Source organism: Lates calcarifer, linkage group LG10 (assembly GCF_001640805.2).
Source record: "Lates calcarifer isolate ASB-BC8 linkage group LG10, TLL_Latcal_v3, whole genome shotgun sequence".
NCBI classification, from domain to species: Eukaryota; Metazoa; Chordata; class Actinopteri; family Centropomidae; genus Lates; species Lates calcarifer.
The window spans coordinates 3947150-3968233 of NC_066842.1; the positions used below are offsets into that span (position 1 = coordinate 3947150).

The 21084-nt window shown below is 41.2% G+C and overlaps 2 protein-coding genes across 3 annotated transcripts in view; both read left to right on the forward strand.

Moving 5' to 3' along the window:
* The window catches only part of kif21a (kinesin family member 21A), a 47152-nt gene extending 33233 nt beyond the window's left edge, over nucleotides 1–13919 (forward strand). Inside the window, 15 exon segments of the mRNA XM_051073168.1 lie at nucleotides 144–338; nucleotides 501–602; nucleotides 774–939; nucleotides 1451–1471; nucleotides 2260–2317; nucleotides 3005–3059; nucleotides 3159–3361; nucleotides 3990–4115; nucleotides 7878–8014; nucleotides 8411–8585; nucleotides 8980–9144; nucleotides 9832–9949; nucleotides 10149–10319; nucleotides 10403–10602; nucleotides 11657–13919. Of these exon segments, the coding sequence (XP_050929125.1) occupies nucleotides 144–338; nucleotides 501–602; nucleotides 774–939; nucleotides 1451–1471; nucleotides 2260–2317; nucleotides 3005–3059; nucleotides 3159–3361; nucleotides 3990–4115; nucleotides 7878–8014; nucleotides 8411–8585; nucleotides 8980–9144; nucleotides 9832–9949; nucleotides 10149–10319; nucleotides 10403–10602; nucleotides 11657–11747 (1983 nt within the window). The 3' untranslated portion in view covers nucleotides 11748–13919.
* A 6759-nt stretch (nucleotides 13920–20678) lies between these two features.
* LOC108880870 (copine-8) overlaps nucleotides 20679–21084 on the forward strand; it is a 55955-nt gene continuing 55549 nt past the window's right edge. For both annotated transcript variants that reach the window (XR_001960547.2, XM_051073166.1), the window contains exon 1: nucleotides 20679–20885. The gene's annotated coding sequence lies outside the window, so the exon portion shown is untranslated. The remainder of the gene's footprint in view (nucleotides 20886–21084) is intronic.

Below are 21084 nucleotides of genomic sequence, written 5' to 3' on the forward strand. Positions count from 1 at the left end.
TCAAGTCCCGACCTTGGAGGAGGAGGCTTTAATTAACTGCTATATCATCTTGTCGTTGCATGATTCATCATCATCAGGTGGGCTGCGAAAACAAAAATACTCTAAGTGTAAAAATGTCCCGTCCTATTTGTCTGCGTTTGTAGCAACGGGAGGAGCTGACCAAGCGTAAAGAGAAGGTCATCAGGAAGAGGGACCGGCTGGTCAGGGAGGGGCCAGAGGCAGAGAAGGCAGTGCCTCCACTCAACGAGGAAGTGGATGCACTGACAGCCAACATCGACTACATCAATGACAGCATCGCAGACTGTCAGGCCAACATTATGCAGATGGAGGAAACCAAGGTGAGAAAGGCTGATGAGTGGCATTTGGGAGCTTGTTCCACCATCGAGGAAAATGTTCAGAGAGAAATTTGGAGTTTGAGAGAATTTAGGCCCCTATAAGAAATCATTTCATACCTTCACAAAGTTAAATATGAACTAGCATTTATGGTGTTTGTTTTCCAGGAGGAGGGCGACACAGTGGATGTTTCTGCTGTGATTGGTTCTTGTACCTTGGCAGAGGCTCGTTTCCTGCTCGATCACTTCATGTCTATGGCCATAAACAAGGTACCAGCGCTAATAAAGACCAGGTGTCCATCAGGACATCAGCTCCAAACCAACATCCATATCTATGAGATGTACTCGTGTATCACACCATACAGCATCTTGAAAATGCCGCAAGATATGGGTGTTTTGAAACAGACACTGAACACAAACACTGCATTCTGACCTGTTCAGGGTCTGCAGGCGGCTCAGAAGGAGTCCCAGGTGAAGGTGATGGAGGGCAGGCTGAAGCAGACGGAGATCACCAGCGCCACACAGAACCAGCTGCTCTTTCACATGCTGAAGGAGAAAGCCGAGTTCAACCCGGAGCTGGACGCCCTGCTGGGGAACGCTCTGCAAGGTAACAACCGCCCTTGTTTGGGTTGAGGGGAGAATTATGGAGATAAGGACCCAAGACACAGACCAAGACCCCTGGTTTAACTCAGCCCACCTCCTGGAAGCGTCGGGAGTATCACGTCAAGTAAAAGTGGGATTTTATTCTGGGATGAATGTTGTTTCTCTTTAATGAGTCAGTTTTGTAAGCCTCTCAGAAAGTGGGCTGGGTTACTGGTCAGTTGCATGATTGGGCCTATTGAGATGCTCTTGCCTGTTGCCTTCTGCTGAATAGAAGCTGGCCTAATTATTAATTATTAGAAATGGCTCTGATCGTATTGACCAAATTTGTAAATCTTGAATGTTTTCCCAGCTTCTGTTCAGTAGGATGCTTTGTTTACAGTAGATGCACTTTATTTTCCTTTTGTTTTTTCTTAGAATTTCGGGGGACTGTGTTTTTGATTTGTGCATTGCCTTTTTTCTGTTCCCCCACGTTTTCTTTTTTCTTTTTTCTTTTTTGTTTTCTTATGTTTTTACAGAGCTAGGTAACATCCCAGCCGGTAAGTGAAATCACATTAGACTCTTATCTGTGTTTACGGATGCATGGTTCCTTCCCTTTGCACTTTGAAAACTAACTAAACATAACATGAACAGGTGCATGAGGTGCAATGCAGCCAGGCTTCCCTCCATCTGTCTGCTGACCCTTCACTTCCCTTCATCTGGAAACACTCTTCCTCCTCCTCCTCCTCCTCCTCCCAGCTCACCATGTGCTACAGCCTCCATGCTTTAGCACCCTGCTAACCCCAGACCCTTCCACAGGAACCATCCAACATGGATATTTTAGCCCTGTCGGACCCTGTAGGTCAGCTGACCCCCATCGGAAGCAACGGACTAATGACTCCTCACACTCCTCCACCTTGTTGTCTCAAATCGGGGCTTTTACCTTTGCTTCAACTCGTCCACACCTCTCTCTTTATATAACCGTCCCCACCTGACCGCTGTCTGACCTCTGACCTCTCACCTTTCTCAATCCATCCAGTCATACTGAGCTCAGTGAGGACCCAGTTTCTGTTTGTCGATAAAACGGCATGGCACTGACTGCGCTGACATCTGCCCCTCATCTGCTTCCTTTGTTCATCTTTTCTATATCCAGTCTGAAAAATCACTGTGGATAAATTAAGAATATTACTTCACCCATTATCTAAACAGAAAAAACAAGTTAATTACTCTTAAATAAATGTGTACTTGCTAAGAAATGTTGCAGAAAGTCATCTAGCAGTCATCTCAGTCTTATCAGCTTAGAGGGTATGTTGTGATTCTAATGTTATTCATGGGTTTCTTTTGACAGAAAATGGTGATGATAGCAGCAGTGATGAGTCTGCCCAGAGTCCTTCAGCAGAGGGAACGTAAGTTTGAGTTTTAAATATGTTGCTATATTTGACTTTACCCTGTTGTGTTACATTATGTTCATGTCATGTGTTTATGTTTCATCTAGTTCTGTTGGAGCATAAAGGAAAACAAACCAGTACATCTCTCACATACACATAATAATAACAATACTCCAAGCTGGAAACCTTCCATGGGAATTAATGGAATATATGGGAATTAACAGGAATTTATGGGAATTATCAGGAAATTTGTGGTCGTCTGGGGGTATTTAACATAAATCTAAACATTTTCTTTTGTCATAAGCTGGCATGCCTGCAAATTAATAACATTTTTTACAAACATTTTTCATTTTAATTTATTTGTGAGTAGAACTTAAATCAATTCTTTCATTGAACAACACAAAAACATGTAAATTCTCTACAGGTTAGCATGGAATTTTTCTAATTTCCGGTTTACTCCCATTAATTCCCATGGAAAGTTTCCGACTCTAAAAATTTACAGCGTTTACTAGTGTCATATGATGTTTTACAGCCTGTATGTTGCATTATTTTATGCTAATTGTTTGTTTCCGTTAAAGTGACTTCATGTCTTATTGCGTCTGTTTTATACATACATGTTGTGTTTATGTTGTATGATGTGTTATGTTGTTATATGCCCAGTGTGTTTTCACAGTAGTAAATATAAAACTTGTGCATTCCTTGCAGCACTTTAGCATCAGATCTCATGAAACTCTGCGGAGAGACCAAAACAAGGAATAAGGTATTACACAGTTGATCGTGTTTATGCCTCATTTGCCACATAAACTGTTACTCCCTTCCCTTCCTCTTGTCCTAATTTTCACGTATCTGTGCTTTACAGGCTCGCAGGAGGACCACCACTCAGATGGAGCTGCTGTATGCAAACTCTGACTCTGCCCCCGACGCGCCCACAGCAGACTTCTCCAGTCCGATGCTGCCGTTAGCCGAGACACCAGATGGGGGAGGAGACATGGACACGTCAGGCTCATCAGTCAGGGACTACACAGCTCTCTCCCCCGGCTTTTCCTCTAAAATGGGCAGCATGTAAGTCCAGGCCCGGCACTCTTTGCTAACACATTAATTACTACTTCCTCGCTGCCTGCATGTTTGATGTTTCCGCTACATCCTCTGCTTTATTTAATTTTGTTTCACATTATTCATGCGCCTCCTTACATCAAATGGCCATACCTTCCTTCAACTGATGAGTCCTTTGAGGTAAAAGCATGTAGAAAGAACAAATATTAACATTTGTATGGCTTATTTATTATCGTCCCCTGCATAAACTGCCTTTCTAATCCTGTATTACAGCTGAGTTACACGCTGAAAGCAAAAATACTAACCAGGCCGCTTTAACTGGCTTGTGAAAGGCCATGCTTTAAACCTGAGAGTATGTTGACTTGTATGTAAAAAAGAGCCTTGGCTGACAGTGATCCATCAGCAGATTAAGTAGATGAATTATATTTTAGAGTAGCAAAAAACCTACACAGTATCCTCAGTTGTTAAACATGAGCTTGGCGAAGAACCACCACTGTTTTGGGACTTAAAATATCAGGTAACGGTGTTTCTGTGTGGACTGCATGCTCCTAAACGTTTTACATCCTGTTTTATTATTATTGTTGTATACTGTCTTTGTGTTGTTTGTGTGGAAAAATTGATGAAACTGAATGCTCAGTTCTGGCTCCAGAACTCCATCAGGGGTGGAAAGGCGAGCGCCGGAGCCTTCCCCGCTCTCTCGCAGGAAGACCTATGACAAGGCGCATGCAGCGGCCGAAAGGGCAAAGGTCAAGGAGATTAAACAGTAAGAGCTTGCTGCCGACGTTGTGGCTGCAAAATCGAAAAACAAAACGAAATAATTTCACTTCAACTCTACTAATAACTTCCTCTCTCGGTTTCCTGCTTTGGAGAAGCATGTGGTCTCAATTAAATCAAAGATGCTCTATGCCTGGTGTGATAACCTTTGACCTGCCAAGTTCTATGCTGAATTTAATGTCATATTTTTCCTGCCTAACTTGGATATTATGGCTCTTCCTTGAGCCATAATGGTGACGATTGGTGTTTCTCTTTTTTTCACTCCTGGTACTTTTGACTCAAATTCAGTGTTCAACTTGCTAATCAATCCCTCTGCTGCTGGTCTACCTATGTATGATACATATTTTACCTCAGTGAGGAAATCACTGTCCTTTCTCTTTCTTAGTGTGCGAGTGAGAGAGAATGTGCTGAGTGAACTATTCTTATAAAAATGTCTTTCTGCTGAAAAATGATCATGTGATGACAACTTGTAATTATATGTTAGCTCCCATAATCCTGTCTCAGAATATATAGTGGTGGACTAGGGTAAAGTTATACAATTAATAAATGATTCTTATTTTAGTTTTAATGGCATTTTACTTAATAAGTGAATTAATATTTGAGTTTTTTAAGCTTTTGTTGGCATGACGTGCACACTTTCACCTCTGAGCTTTGTGCACCTAAGCTGTTTGCCAACCTGAAACACGCATGGTCAGTCTGTGAGTGCATGTGGTCAGTATGAGTACTGAATATTGCTGCATTCATGTCACAGGGCAAAGCCAGTAGATGGTATTTTGTTTTTGTTTTTTTTAGAATTGTAGCCTTTGTTGATAGATAGATAGAGACAGACAGAGAAGGACATGACATGCAGAAAGAGCCTCGAACACTCCGGCTACAGCATGGCATTTACTGTGCCACCGCCCTCAGGCTAAACGTGATAAGAATCTAAACAGTCCCTTCCTTTTTTTCCTGGTTTGCAATACACAGACAAGCTTTGCTATTGTTAGATTTAAGCTGCTGATAGGATAAAACATGCATTATCCTAGTATTATTTATGTGTTAATATTATTTTCACACCAAAAATCATGTCGTGCTCCAGAACTTTTTCTCATGTTGCAGAGAAAATCCTCTCAAAACAAACGCTGCAGCCTCACAACATTAAAGGAGGGTATGTTAGACAGATTGTAAAGCCTTTTGATTTGGAGTTGGTGCTGTGTAAATAAAGTTGACTTGAACTGACTTAATGCTGAAACCAGGCTACTGTTAGTGTTTCTCTCTACTACTAGACATATTTTGACAGAATGATACTGGCCTGAAATTTCCAAACTGATAAACCCAGTAAACCACATTGAGCAGGACACCTCAGTAACGTCATCTTTATAGCTTCTGATGAGTTTGAACAGGCGAACACTTTACTGTCAAGCTGTCCTGACAGTTGCTCCCCTATGACGTGAATGCAGCATATGCGTCTCCCTTCTGTCTTCATGCAGTCCTCCCACACTTCTGCCAGCAGTGTGTAAACAGCTTAGCACACACTTTAATTATGCCGCAGCTTAATTGGCAGCCCTACTGTCTTCCTTCACAGCCCAGTCATCAGGAACCCAAAGAGCGGCCCACCACTTCCTCTCTCCCCTACCGCTCGTCCCAGTAACCACGTCGTCGTGTTTAGCCGTATGACAGGGTATCTGGGGCGTACTGCGCGCGTCCTACAGGATAAGTAAGAACCAAAGATAAGTAAAATTGACACCAGCCTGTCAGAGAGTCAGATTAGAGCTGAGGAGAGATGCTAAGGATGATTCAGTTTGTCACATGTTGGCCAATGGATTATCTCCAGAGTTACAGTATATTTCCTGTTAATGTAGCCATGAGGCATACATGTTGATTTGTAAACATATGTGCACATTTTGATGCATCGTTTTGATTGTTATTATGCAGCCGAGGTTACTCAGCCTTTTGCAATTCTAGACTTTACCAGTGTCAGACTATACTAGTCTATTACTATTACTGACCATTTTGTAGAACATACCACAGGTGTGAGGATTTATTTTCCACCTTCTGTGCAGCCATGGAGTCAGAGTCCAGTCTCAAGTCACCAGTCCCAGTTCTCAGCATTGACTCTTCAGCTCTAATTGTTGTCGACGGTTTGCATGTAAATCCACATCTAGGCTGGTGAACACATGTAGAATATTAATGTAGTTGTCAATATTTTATGCCGAATTATTATTGCAAAAAACTAAAAAAGTCAGTCCTGGTCTCCAGAGGCATTCAGTGCTTGAGTCCAACTGGAGTCAACATAATTTTTCCATTTATGTGCTTGAAGAAAGTGTTTTCAAAATGAGCCTTCTCTACTTATAAATGTGTTATTGTCAACCCCCCTGTTGGTCTAAAACACCCAGCAGTTTACTTTACACAGTAGTTGGTAGCACATTGAGATTGCAGACGCTAATCATCATCTTTTTTAGTATTTACAAATAATATATCTGTGTGACAATAACAAATTCTTTGCTCTGGTGTGAGTGGCTGCATAGAAGGTAGAAAATGAAGTTGTACCTTAAAGCAGTGATTAGGGGAAATTAAGGGACTTGATAAGAATAGGAAGTAGTCAGTGTTTTAATCAGTAGCTAAGTAGCTCTCAGGTATATCGGATACTCTCTTCCACTCCAGGATGGATGGATGCCTCCACCTGTCCTGCAACCACATCCTCCGCTCTGTTTCACCTCCTCTCTCCGACCCACCCAAGTACAACTTCCTTTGTTTTTTTATTTGTCACACGGTCCTCTGAGATTTCACCTCGGGTGTACGGGGCAAAGGTGAATCTGAACCACAGATGCACGTGGTGTGGAGTTTTCTCATCACGACCTACACGTCAAACCTCACAACTTTGAGTGTGATTGTAGGGGAGAAAGCCGTTCATCAGACTGTGCGGTAACCGGAGCCTCCCAGGGGTTTTATCCCACACAGCTGTGATGTCCTTGGGCGAGAACCAGACACAACCAGTTAATGTGGTTAAAAACAATGAATGGATATCCTCTCTGGGATCAATGGATAGTGACAATAAACCCAAACAGCGTAATCTTGTTAAGCTTATTACCGCTATCGAGCCTGAACCCTCAATAATCCTCTCTATTCATTAGCCCTTTTTTCATTTCAGTGGAGCTTTTATTTTTCACGCGACAGGCCTTTTAAACCTCATTCATTCCACAACTCCTCAATATCGACGTCTGGATCTGTGGCACGCCACCAGCTCGTCCTGCTGCTCCACTGATACTGATAGATACAACTGTTAGAGAGTAGTGATTGTACAATTACACTATCAGGTGCCAATTTGTCAACACAACCAGCCAATTAGTAATCGATTGGGGTCCCTGTGATGCTATTGAACCTGCGGTCCCTGATGATGCAGCTCTGCTGCTTACCAATGATCATCTGTCTTTGTCTCCTTGCTGTTTTGTATCTGTTAAGTGCTGGAAAAGAGCAGCATTTGAAGGTACAGGGGTATTTTTGGATTCTTCGGCTTTTCTTCTCTTCAGCACAATGAGGGCGACTCTCTCCACAGCTGTCTCTTCATTTTTCTTTGGACTCTTATTGTCATCTCTTTCTATTTTTGATTTGCAGCATCGTGCTAATCAGCCATGAGCGCTGCATGCTGTGCATGTCTCTGGTTGTGTGTGTGTGTGTGTGATTTACATCTGCGCTGCGCTCAGGTTATTAGACGAGGGGCCGTCCACGCTGCCCCTGTTGATAATGATGTGTGTGTGTGTGTGTTTTCCAGGGGCGTCATTAACCCGGTTCCACCCACTAAGAGCAGTCGGTCGGCGACGTTGCAGTGTGTCCACGTGGCAGAGGGACACAGTAAAGCTGTTCTCTGTGTCGACTGCACCGATGACCTTCTCTTCACAGGATCCAAAGGTTAATACCCACCAGTCCTCCCTCCCTCCATCTTTCACTCTTTATTCTCCTCTCTCTCTCATCAGTATTCTCTCCATGTCTCCTTGTTACAGCTTTGGTAATTTATTACAGTTTGACATGCTGTTATATAACAGCAAATAAAACCTGACAGGGATTAATTAAGATTGTCATATGCACAGTATGTGGATAAATGCAGTGATGAAATAAAATGACACTGCACATACAGTAAAACTCTCAGGTTGAAGAAGAAGCTTTTAAACATGATAGACTGTTAGCAGCTCTGTCTATGTTCTCTATTCAGTTTTGTTAACGTTTCTATCAGTGAGCAGACGCCCTTGTATTTCTAACAATGTAATAAATGATGATGGACATGACAGACTGCCTGTCCTCCTGCAGACCGGACCTGTAAGGTGTGGAACCTGGTGACGGGGCAGGAGATAATGTCCCTGGCCGGTCACCCCAACAACGTGGTGTCTGTCCGCTACAGCTCCAGTTTGGTCTTCACTGTCTCAACCTCCTACATCAAAGTCTGGGACATACGGGACTCGGCCAAGTGCATCCGAACGCTAACGTGAGTCTGAAATGTCTCATTATGTCCAGCAGAACTTAAGCATAGAGGTTGTGTCATGCTTTATTTACTTTATATAAGATAGAAGAGGTGTAGCTTTTTGTTAAATATGCCCCTGTTCATGCATATTGAAGTCACTGTTTATGTGGTTTCACTTGTTGGATAATTTATTCCTCTCTGCATTGTTTTCACACTTTGTTACCCCTGTTTTCCACCACCACATCTGTTATGAGATGGTGTTGATATAGCTGCAGTTTTTAATGATTTCATCAGGATTTCTTGACAAGATCACAACCTTAAAAAAACAGCTTACAATGACCTGGGTGAGTGTGAAAGCACCTCTGTTTTTTTTTCTACCTGCTGCATATTCATACACGTTGCATCTGTGTGTCTTCAGGTCGTCTGGTCAGGTTAATGTTGGGGACGTCTGCGCGTCTAACACCAGCCGAACTGTCACCATCCCAGCAGGAGAGAACCAGATTAACCAGATCGCTCTCAACCCCAACGGGACGATTCTTTACGCCGCCGCCGGAAACTCAGTCAGAGTCTGGGATCTGAGAAGGTAAGTACTACACAGGACCTTTTTCTTCAGTCAGAGTCTACACAAAGCTGCATCTTGACTAGAATAAAGTGTCAGTGCAAAGAATTTGTATTTATCTGAAGTGTTGTGTATTGAAACCCAGACTTAAATGAACTGTGCTGGCTGTCTATCATTCCCCCCTGTTTTGTAATCACTTCCCACGACACCTCTAAACCATTTTCAGATGCATAACAAACACACATCCTGAGTTAATACAAAGACCAATTTCTTTTCACTGCACACTTGGAAGACTCAGTTCAATAAGAACCTGACAGGTATCCAATCCATACCTGTCATCCATCATTGCTAGCCAGGCTGCTATTACTTTTGATGAATTGCCTCTTTGCTCCTCTTAGAAAATAAAAACAGTTGACAACCGGCAGCCAGGATGATTAAAATAACTTTGAATCAGTATGACCTGTGAGAACACTCTGTAATTTATGCTGAGATTGAACACTGCAAACTTTATTCACAGACTTTGTTTACCCACATGACACTTTTTAACATTTGTGGATTATGTATTCAGTACCAAGTCTAGCAGTTAACCTATTGTTCCAGAAAGGTTAAAACTGTTATTTACTTTCATGTAATTATTGGTGGTAGTAGCTCACATTTAGATACTTGGATTTTAATGACTAAATCTAAGTACTGCACATTTTTCTCTGTCAGATTTGCATCCACTGGGAAACTTACTGGTCACCTTGGTCCAGTAATGTGTCTGACTGTGGATCAGTCTGGAAACAACCAAGACCTGGTGATCACCGGCTCCAAGGATCATTACATTAAGGTGTGTTTTCCAGTGTATTTGTCCTGTGATCCCTGGTGAAGAAGACATAAATTTAGAAGCTAAACTCCTACGTAATTGTAAATAAAGAGCTGCTGTAGCCATGATAAATACATCTTACACTTGACAGTAAAATGCTCTTTTATTTCACAACACAGTGTTTTCAGGATGTATGTCTCACCTGTAATGTGGTGCTCTGCAGCTCTTCGATGTGACTGAAGGTTCTCTGGGGAGCATCAGCCCCACACACAACTTTGAGCCGCCACATTACGACGGTATCGAGTCACTGGTGGTGCAGGGGGACATTTTCTTCAGCGGCTCCCGAGACAACGGCATCAAGAAGTGGGACCTGGACCGCAAAGACCTGCTGCAGGTACTGGTCGAGTCAGATGGTCAGATGAGAGATTGTGTTGGTGTCGACCTTTTCAAACCCGCATCCGTCCTTCTCTCCATCAGCAAGTCCCAAACGCTCACCGTGACTGGGTGTGTGCGCTGGGCGTCGTCCCCGGCTCCCCGGCCCTGCTCAGCGGCTGCAGAGGTGGGGTGCTCAAGCTGTGGCATACGGACACACTGGGGACCCTGGGGGAGCTCAAGGGTCACGAGAGCCCCATCAACAGCATCTCTACCAACAGCAGCCACCTGTTCACTGCCTCAGAGTGAGTCTCAAACACACGCCCTGCTTTTATGGCTGTAATTTTTAACTTTGGGGTGCTTCTGTTGAAAACAAAAAATCAGTCAGCACAGCTTGGATGATACGTTGCTGAATTGTGGCGTAAAGCAGGAAGTGAAAGCACCCAGTAAGCAGCCAGAAAATCACACTGGCTGTCAAAAAAAGAAAGTTAATAAAAATGTACCAACATGTCTTCACCTTGTGATCCTCAATCAGAGGATTCAGCTTGACTCCGGTAAGGGCCATGAGGTCAAATGCATATCGATCACTGTTTCAGTGTTTTATTGATAGTCAGTAGCAGGAAGTTGAGTGTTTATTGATTTCTTTAGATTCTTGCATCTTACTGTGTCGCCAGACTCGGCGCTGCTGCTCAGCACTGCTTTAACGTTCATGTCGGTTAACAAATACACAAAGGAGAAACTAAACTAAAATATGGTCAGGTATGTGGTTATCATTTACTGTCTGAGGAGTTTCGCACCACTTGACAGTATTCCAGTGTTCTTGCTTCTTATTCCTGCTCTGCTCTCTCTCTGCTGTTTTTTTAGCATCTACCTCTGGCAGGGTCGTATTAGAGACCTGCCCTCTCGCATTCAGAGGAAAAAATGTTCTAACAATAAGAGCAAATCAGAGCAAAGAAGCACTGAGGAAAAAATAGGTGTAAAAACACTCCAGAGTTTGCTGATCTGACCCCCAGAGAGAGGCTCCATAACCAGAATCAGGACCCTTTTCACCACATTTGCAGCCACCATTTGCAATCTGTGTGCAACCAGTGCTAGCGAATCACTTTTGTGAAACAGGTTCCTGAAAAGTAAAAGCTTGATTATCTCAAGTCTTGAACTCTGAGCGGGGGCACAGGCAGCAGACGTTGTTTTGATGACCTGAGGAGCTCAGTGGCCCTCTATGGGATCAGCAGTCCTAAGCCAGAGGGCCTGGAGGACTCTGTAGCACTGAACCAAGTGGCTTGTTCTCTGTGTACACCTGGTTTATGACTTCCCTTTTCTTTCTGCTGCATCTTACTGTTCTGTGTTCCCGTCTTTCAGTGACCGGACCGTGAAGATCTGGCGCGCTCGCGGTGGACTGGACAGCACCTTAGAGGCGGTTGACAATGTGGACGAGGTGGCGAGTAACTGAACACAACACCACCTGCTGGGGTTTGACTCTGGAAGGACATTAACGGCATCATTTGATGCTGCTTCCCTGCACTTTGTCCCCTAACTTCTGAAGCCCAATGCTCACTCCTAAAACACACACACACACACACACCGTCATTATGACTGCACCAAGAGGAAACACTAAACTAATGTCATCTCAAGAGAAACTAACACGATTGTTTTAGATTCTGTCCTGCTAATCAGCTTTAGTTCACTGTAATGTTAGTGAGTCTTTGCAGTATAAACTCATTTTTTCTCTTTTGCGCTGTAGACAGTTCTTCACCATAAGAACTCACGCTCACACACACTCACGAGACCGTTATTTAAGAGTTAACACTCAGAAAATATCTCTGCAGCTCAGCATATATTCAGCGCTGTGCCAGGAAACAATACATCAACAGACACACAATTACCCAGGGAAAAGGGTAGCAGTGTGTTGTGGTAGATTAGGGACAAATAGACAGGAAGATGGGTGTTAGAGGAGAAAAAGGTTGCAGAGCTAACAGGTTGGTAGCTGGTCTTCACAACCCAGTTCTCCGGTTTCTAGGGATTATTTCTCTGCACTTGGGGCAGAACATTAACAAAAGTGGCTTTACTGTATGTGAAAAAGACAAATCACCATTCCCCTTAAACTTCCCTCTCCTGCTTTTTTTTCTCCTCTCTTTTCAATCTCTGCAGCTGCTTTAGATCAGATGCACTGCGCTCGTACACAGAACACACTTTACAGTAACCGTCTCACTTCAAGCAAAAGTTTGACATTTTGGGAAATACGCTTATAGCTTTGATGCTAAAAGTTAAATGAGTAGATCGATACCAGTCCTATATCTGTCATATCACGAGTTGTTATGTTAAATGGAGGGCTGCAGCCTTAGCTTAGCATTAACACTGGAGACATGGGGAAACAGCTAACACAGTCTCTGCCCAGAGAAAACTAAATCTCTAACAGCACCTCCTAAAGCTCATTAATTAACACATTATGTCTTGTTTTTTAATCTGTGCAAAAACCTAAGTGTGAAAATGACAATTTGTGGTTTTACAGAAGCAACTTCTTACACTTTGTGTCAGATCCAACAAACAAGAGGCTCAGAATTTGTTACCCTGAGCCAGAGCCAGGCTAGCTCTTTCCCCCAGTTCCCATTATTTATGTTAAGTTAAGCTAACTGGCTGTCGGCTGCTGCTTGATATTTACTGTTCAGATGAGAGCGGTGTTGATCTTCTCATCCAACTCTCAGCAAGAAAGCAAGTACATGTAGCTCCCCAAATGTTGACCTGTTCTTTTAACTCTAGAGCACTTGTGAAAACAGACATAACTAGTATTTGACGTACATTTAATCCTTCTTAAATAAGAGCAGGTTCAGCGTTTGAGTCTACGTTTCATCGTCCAAATGTATGTTCACTCTTCACACGTTGCTGTTAACACTCACTGAACCTACACTACTGAGTTGTCGTCTAACTCCCATGCTGCTAAGTCGTGTGCTCACCTTCTTCAACCCTATATGAGGGCTTCTCGTCGTGGACTCCGGGTGAGGTCCACTCGGTACCGTAGCAATGTGTATGTATATATATGTAATAGTATCTTTTTGTTTTGGTTTTTGAGAGGAGAGGCCTTCAGACTCTGCCCAGTTTGTGAGCCTAACCACATCGACTGACGTCTGTCTCCCAGTTCTGATCCTTGTGGGGCCTTCCTGGAGACTCTCGTGGTCTCCCAGATGTAACTAATCTGTCTGTCGCAATTGTGTGCTGTCACTTTTGAATGTCTGGTGAAACAGCAGCTGTAGGCATTATTCAAATACATATCTAATGTATGTAAACAATGTATTTAAAAAAAATCTGACTGAATGTTAGTTTTGTGGGACCACCGATCTGAACACGGTCTCACCTGAGAGCCGACTGGACCAGAATTGGCGGGAAGACTGACGAGCAACATTAATAATGGATGGAGCTTTTCTTCCAGTGAGGTGGCAAGTTATGTTTAGTGGCCTATGGTTAGTTTTTTTTTTCCCTTTGTTTTGTTTATTATGCTGTCCCTGTTACACATATCCTGGGCGTTCCCCTCTGGAGTTTTAGTAGCCATTCCCAAGTGGCGGACTCTGTAGCGATTCTAATGTCAGATGCCTGATGAGAATAAACGCCATCTGTCAAAAACAAACAACTCAGGCGTGGTTTTTAAAGTCTTATATCTGCTGTTAATGTATCTGGAGCACAGGTAGTATTACAGTTATCTATACTAAACGTGTTATTGTGTTATTTTCTGTCACTACACTCATCTGTTGTTTGAGTCTGGCAGGTTTTCTGTTCAGCAGATTTCAAATAATGTCCATGACTTCTTTTAGGATAAATTAATATTTTCAGAAAGCTGTGTGAAAGTCCAAAAATGGAGAAGAAGCTAAATGCTGATTAAATAATCCATTCTGCCTTCTTTTCCAGGCTTTTGAGGCAAAGTTGGAAAGTTTGAACACGTCACATTTAAACAACCATTTCAGTTTGTGGTCACCAGAATATTTCAGCCATGTAATTTTGCCACGTCATAGGAAAATGAACTCTCTTTGAGCATCAGGTTTTGTACAATACAAAACTCCACCTAGATCACACCAGAAGTTATTCATGTCCTGTTCTAACTCCTGTATCACTGTCCCCCTGTAGGTAAAGCAGATTGTGGTTTAGGAGAGGGAAGGTGTTGCTTTCAGATGTCTGAGGTGGTGAAAATTGGCCACAAGATGGCAGAAGCAGCACCAGCATGACTGACCAGGGATAGTGTAAGTAATCCTCTGAGCTGTCGATGTCCAAAAATACTTCTGCTGACATTTTAGGAATTTGATTTATAAAGGAAACAGTAGAATTGCTTTTTTTCCTCCACTGACAAGCTCCAGATTATTCTGCTGGGAGGCCCTGGGGCTAAAATGAATTGTGGACCCTCATTGACCACATAGTAATTTGAATAAACACAAATCTGTAGGAGTTTGCACCAGAAGTCCCCTCTATAGGACCTTATTATTCTGTAAATAATCTGCTTTAGTGTTGTTTTTTCTTAACGAATTTACATACAGATCTGTTGGGGTCTCAGCAGCAAACTAACACTGAGGAGTGCATGGGTTAAAAAACAAAACAAATCTTGGTTTAATGTCAGTAGTTACCTTATTTCATTATTAATATAATAAATAATAATTACAGCATTATTCATGTGATTATTTTTGTGTGGTGTGTAGTTTCTGCAGCTGTTTCGTGGGGGACAGAGTGTAACAGTAACATCTTGTTGTGTTGGTATTAATTAAAGAAGAATATTTATAGAAAAACTAGGCCAGAAGAACAGGAAAATGCTTCCAAGTGCCAGGTTTGCACAAACATTCATTATTGAAGTGAGGAAATCTGTTTTTTTTTTTCGTCACGAGGAACTTTGAACTGATCGGATTAACAAAAATTTGTATGTATGAGTATTGATTACTAACTGAAACTGAAACTTGTACAGATTGTAAAGCCCAGATTTTAGGCTACATAAATAAAAATCACTTCATCCATCAAGTTTTATTGTTCCACAGTGTCTAACACATACAGTAGTTGTGATATTGTCACAAACCGGTGATAACACTCAGAGACTTTTGTTCAGATGCCTAATGAACGACTTGGGAGGCCATCAGGGTCTGCTATCATCAATCTGCAGGACTGTCTGACAGGCAGCTCCAATCACCGGCCACCTGATGTGAATGTTACAGTGCTGAGTGTGTGTGGATGCCACTGAGGTTATGTTGAGTTGAATTTGACACTTCAGAAAACTCCACAGTACTTTTCTCTTTGTCCCAGAACTCCAGACACACCAACTCTGAACGACAAACACCATTTTAAATCACTTACACAGACTTTTAAGTCCATGCTTGTCTGCATGAGGGCTATAGCCATGCACTGTTAAGTTATCCCGCTGGCTTTTTCACAAACATCACATGTGTTCATTGGTCAGTAGCCTCTTTCTTTGATGTAAGTCTATTAATCCTCATTAAAAAAACAGCACAACCAGCTGTTTCTCAAGATGCAGAGATGTGCACATTTTTACTCCAGCCCTGCTGCTGCTTACTGCTGAGCTGATCTCAACCCCTCAGAGAGAGATTTTGACCTGCCTCAGCATAAACTAGATTTGAAAGACCCTTTTATACTGCACTACATAATATCTGAACAGATGATTTTTATACTCGGAGTGCTAAATTTTCCTTAATGTGGCTCTGCTTGTGCTAATGTTTTACTAAAATGCTGTTCTTTTGGGTCTGAAAGCCACTCTAAACATGTCTTTCTGTTGTTTAAAAATACTAATTTGTGAAAAAGAATAACCCTGTAACCCCTTAAACTGGAAGCAAACCCCACTTCATGCTGAAGGACATTGCATATATACTATGGCCGCAAAGATAAGTAGATTAATTGATCAGTTGTAAAATGTATTTTTATCCATTCTTTTGACTTTTTGACAACCAATTCATTGTTTCTCAAATGAGAGATTACAGTGTTTTTCCTTGTCTTATCACGTTGGGCTCAATGACACTTTTTTTTGTACTGATTGTTGACCTTTCAGAGACCAAACAGTCAGTTTGACACAATTACAAGAAATAAAAATATCCTTTTATACACGTTTTCCCAAATTTTAGCTTGATATGTTTAGAATTTCTTTAAGGTTTGGGATCTTGGTTTGAATTTAAAGTCAGAATTTGTAGGTTTGAACAACACAAGTTTGTTGTAATTTATTCACCAGTGGGTCAAGCATGGTTGAGGAGGATAATACAGTTGAGAGGAACTCCATACATCTATCACAGCAAGACTATGTCTCTATATGGCAAATTAAGGGAAGGGGAGATTGAGGAGACAGTAATTAGGAGCAGTCAGAGCTGCTTCACACTCTGATAATTTGAAATCTATTTGTGGCACTGAGGCATGAATATAATATAGTTCTGCTGGTCCTGATTCATTGGCAGCTTAAAGCAAAAAAATTGTTTTATAGTTTGAGGGATTAAACACAAAGTCAAGTCATGGACGTGTTTTGATTGAACTCAACTCAATCTTCTGATGTAATTTTGAAGAATAAACCTTAAAAAGTGCTATTCCAAATGAAATTAATAAAGTTTTTGAGGAAGTCTTAATCAAAATGTAAAATGATGAAATTATTAATGATTTTTATGACCAATATGAATCTCCAAAGAAAGCAATGAAAGCAGAGCAATGATTAGAAATGACTTTGGAGGAAGTACAAGCCGTAATAAAACAGTTCCTCAATAATAAAGCTCATTTATTAGGTAACTGCACCGTCTCTAAATCAGTATCACCTTCCTGATTACACCTGGATCACTCCCTCAGCTGCTGTTCAAAGCTAATATTGCGCTCGTACTGAAGAGGAGCTGAGATCAATCAGAGCCGTCATATAACCCCATGTCATTACTCTCAACAGAACAGAGACAGATTGAAACGAGTCCACAGCCACGTTAGCAGATCTGTGAGGCTAATCTCAGTGAGGCTCTTTTACCAGGTAAATACTGTAAGTTTATATGTGACAAAGCCAGTGTTAATGTTTAGCAGGTATGATATTTACCATGTTCACTGTCTTAGTTTGACTGATGATAGTGCTAGATAAAAAAGGTCAGGGCTTACCAAAGTTATTACAGTTCATCCTAAGGGGAGAGGGAGCACCTCCACCAAATTTCATGCAAATCCACCCAATTGCTGTCAAGAAATTTCACTAAAGCCGCAAATATTAGCCCACTGCTAGCAGTAGAGGAAAGATCAGGGGATCATGAAAGTTAGCAGGATTCATCCTCTGGGCACCATGACTATCTGGACCAAATATCATTACAATCGATCCAGAAGTTGCTGAGTGGAGAAACAACTCGACAACATCATAGTACTAGCATGCTCAAATGTAGCACTGTGTAATACTGTATCACACACATGACCTGATCAAACAACCCTGATCAATTTCTATGATTTTTATTATTCATCATAAACATGATGCTGAGGTCAAGAGTCTACAAACAAATCAATACATTTATCCTTCATTTCAGTGCATGGAGTTTGCCAGGGTTGTCCCCTTATCTCCCTTTTTATTTGCACTATACAGCCAGTGCAGCTGTTTTCCAGAATCACAGTTAAAAGGTGTTTGTATGCTGATGATTATTACCTTTATTTTCTTAAAACCCCGACAGGCCTTATCTAGAACACGGTGTACTTGTCAACGACGGCAATCTGCAAAAACAGCAATTAAATGTGTTAAGCTGATAGTTTTCACACTTGATTAGGTTTTCAAATGTCTTCTGTGCTCCTGGCTTGAAGCAGAATCAGAATCAGATATTTTCATTTTCACAAGCAAGGTGCCTCCAAGACTCTTTATGCTCATTCTCTCTGTTTCACTCAGATAAAAGTCTCAAAGAGGGAGAGGACAAATGTAGGCAGACAAAATTAATTAAATTCATATTGGACATTCATTTCTTTTTCACTTTTTCTAAGTCTTGGAGGCAAATGGGAGTCAGATCATCTTGAGGTTGTTTCTATGTTTTGCAAATTGCCAGCGGCTGTCTTCAGGTGTAGATGAGGGGACTGTGGTGTAACTAGGCATCAATTTAGCCAGAAAATTACACTGAAATTTTGCAAGCCACATTCAGCTCCCTCATCCCAACTGTGACTCAAGGAAATGGTTGAAACACTAATATGCAGAAAGATTGTGGTGTCAGGTCTGTGACAAAAGAAAAAAATCAATACAGCACAGAGAGGCCTTTTTTTAATTAATCCACTAACTGTTTCACGGTTTGATCTCATCACTTTTCCAATTGAGGCAAATGTTATTTTAGACAATAATGTGCTTCCACGCTTTGGTCCAGGCTGAAATATCTCAACAACTAGTGGATAAATTGACATGAAATTTTGTAGAGAGAGTATGATGCCCTCTGACTTTGGTGATCCCCTGACTTTTCCTCTAGCGCCACAGAGAGGTTGAGATTTGTGGTTTGGAGTCAAATGTCTCAAAAATTATTTACAGGCTGGAACATATACATGAGTTCTATCACCCCATAGAAAACACGTAGCTCTCCTAACAGGTGTTTGACCTGCAGAATGAACTTTCTGTCTATTCCCTCAGACTAATTGAAGCTGACACACATATTTCCATTTTTAGCTCCCTGATTCATGCTGGGCTGGTTAATTGAGTTTGTTTTGCTCAGGTGGTTTTGTCATCTGTCTTCAGTGCGACTCTTTTCACCGCTGTCCAATCACAGTGCTATCAACTCTAACCCTTTCAGGTCTCACACTGGCCTCAGCAACATGTGACACAACTATTTTTTTTTTTTTTAACTTGACAGTTGTTGAAGGGAACATCTCACTCCAAGTTGGCAGACAATAAAGTGTGTTTTACAAATACAGAGTCAGAATAACAATAACCCATGTGTAGCCTCATTAATCCATAATTACTCTTGCTTTGTGTTTGGCTGATTACTTGTCACCTGTGGGCATTTTCAGTCACATATTAAGACACTGAACATCTTTACTCATCTCAAAGTTTACTCTGTTTCTTAACTTATTCAAGTCACACTGTTAGTTTTATTACTTTCCAGTTATACTACAAACACTTATAATTGCATTTTTCTCCCACCCACAAGGATGACTCAGCTGGCTCTTCTATGAGTGATCCTCAAATTTAATGGAGGGAACAGCAACTTTCTTTTTGCTTCTCAATTTTTCATCTCAATTGCTGTAATATTTTAAAGATTGCTTGGGGTGGAAATGAACTTTTGGATGATTCAATCTCATCAACTTGATTAGAGAAGCTCATAACATCAGTAAATACAGTAATTAAATAACAAGATAACTAATTCAGAGATATTTTTTTGAACAGTAATAGTCAAAATACTGCTGGGAAAAGAGATCATTTAATTGTAACAGCACCAGGCCTCTTCACCTCTCATACCCTGCTGAAATATAACATATTTTCAATTAAAATGAAGGAGTATAGTAGAAAGTTGTTCCAAAAAAAATCCCACATGTGAGTTTTAAAATGCATGAATCTCAGCCTCCAGCCAAGTAATCGATAAGTTTATTGATCAACAACCTTATCAACCACCCGCAGATCTTTTGAGGCTGTTTTGTTAAATTCTTCTTGAACTTTAAATACGGTTTCTCGTCAGATGTCTGAAGGTGGTCCTCCTCTTCAGGGCCTCTTGAAATGAGTTTTTTCCTCATCAGCAGCAAACCTGCACACCCACTGGATTTCCCACCTGTAAAAACACTGAATTGACTTACATTAATTCCCTGGTGGTTTACTACAACCTTAACCATAGCTTCTACTTGCCCAAAAGCCCAATCCATATTGCTTTATTTATCATTTAAGGCTAAACAAACCTTAAACCAAAACCCTTGACACTTAAAATAAATAAATAAATAATGTTAAACCTTGTAGGGACCAGATTTTTGTCCATATACTGTCCTTATGGACGCTTATTAGACGCTCATTAACATATTGTAATTTGTAGCCCCCCATTGACATTGACAGTATTTGTATTTGAGAACCATCATTGATCACATCCCTTCCTTAGCTCCCTAATCTTAACTCTTGCCACCAACTCAAATTTGCAGGTTTACAACAGAATGATAAATTATTTTAGTTGTCAGTTATTTTTTATTGTCAAGTCAACCACCACGGTCTTAGAATAAGCACTGTAAGTTACAGTTATGAGAGATTATTGACAAGATTGACACTTAAATCTAATTCGGAGACTTTTATCATCTCATTCTAGTAATTCAGACATTGAATTAAATGTGTTGCTTTCCAAAGAATTTAAATATTTTATATCAACAACTCCTTGTTTATCTCTCTAGCCCTGGTTGTGTTTACAAGACGAGACGTTAGAAAACATCCTCTACGCGGCGCTACTTCCTCATTCGCTCATGTTGGATCGACGGAAGCCTGGATGCCAGTGGTGTTACCAGAGGGGATGCACCGGGACGAGGTCGTTAGCATGCTAACTTAAGTAAAGGAAAAGAAGTTAAACTGAAACAAACCCAGAGTTAACATTGGTGTTGTGTCCCACTGCTGGAGACACCTCTTGGCGAGTAAAGGAATTAAGTTTGATGCTGAACTCACAATGTTTCTCCTCGACTGGTAAGTAAATAGCTGCTAATACTAATGTTGGCTAACTAGCGATTGCAAAAACCTACATTAGCACCTGTAAAAACACTTACCATCTTACTGAATGTATTTCCAGAATTTTCGCACACTCTTCTACCTACCTGGATAAGAAAATAATCTATGATATGATGTAAAAAGATTTTTCAAACTATTTCTAAGTTGCACCACCATC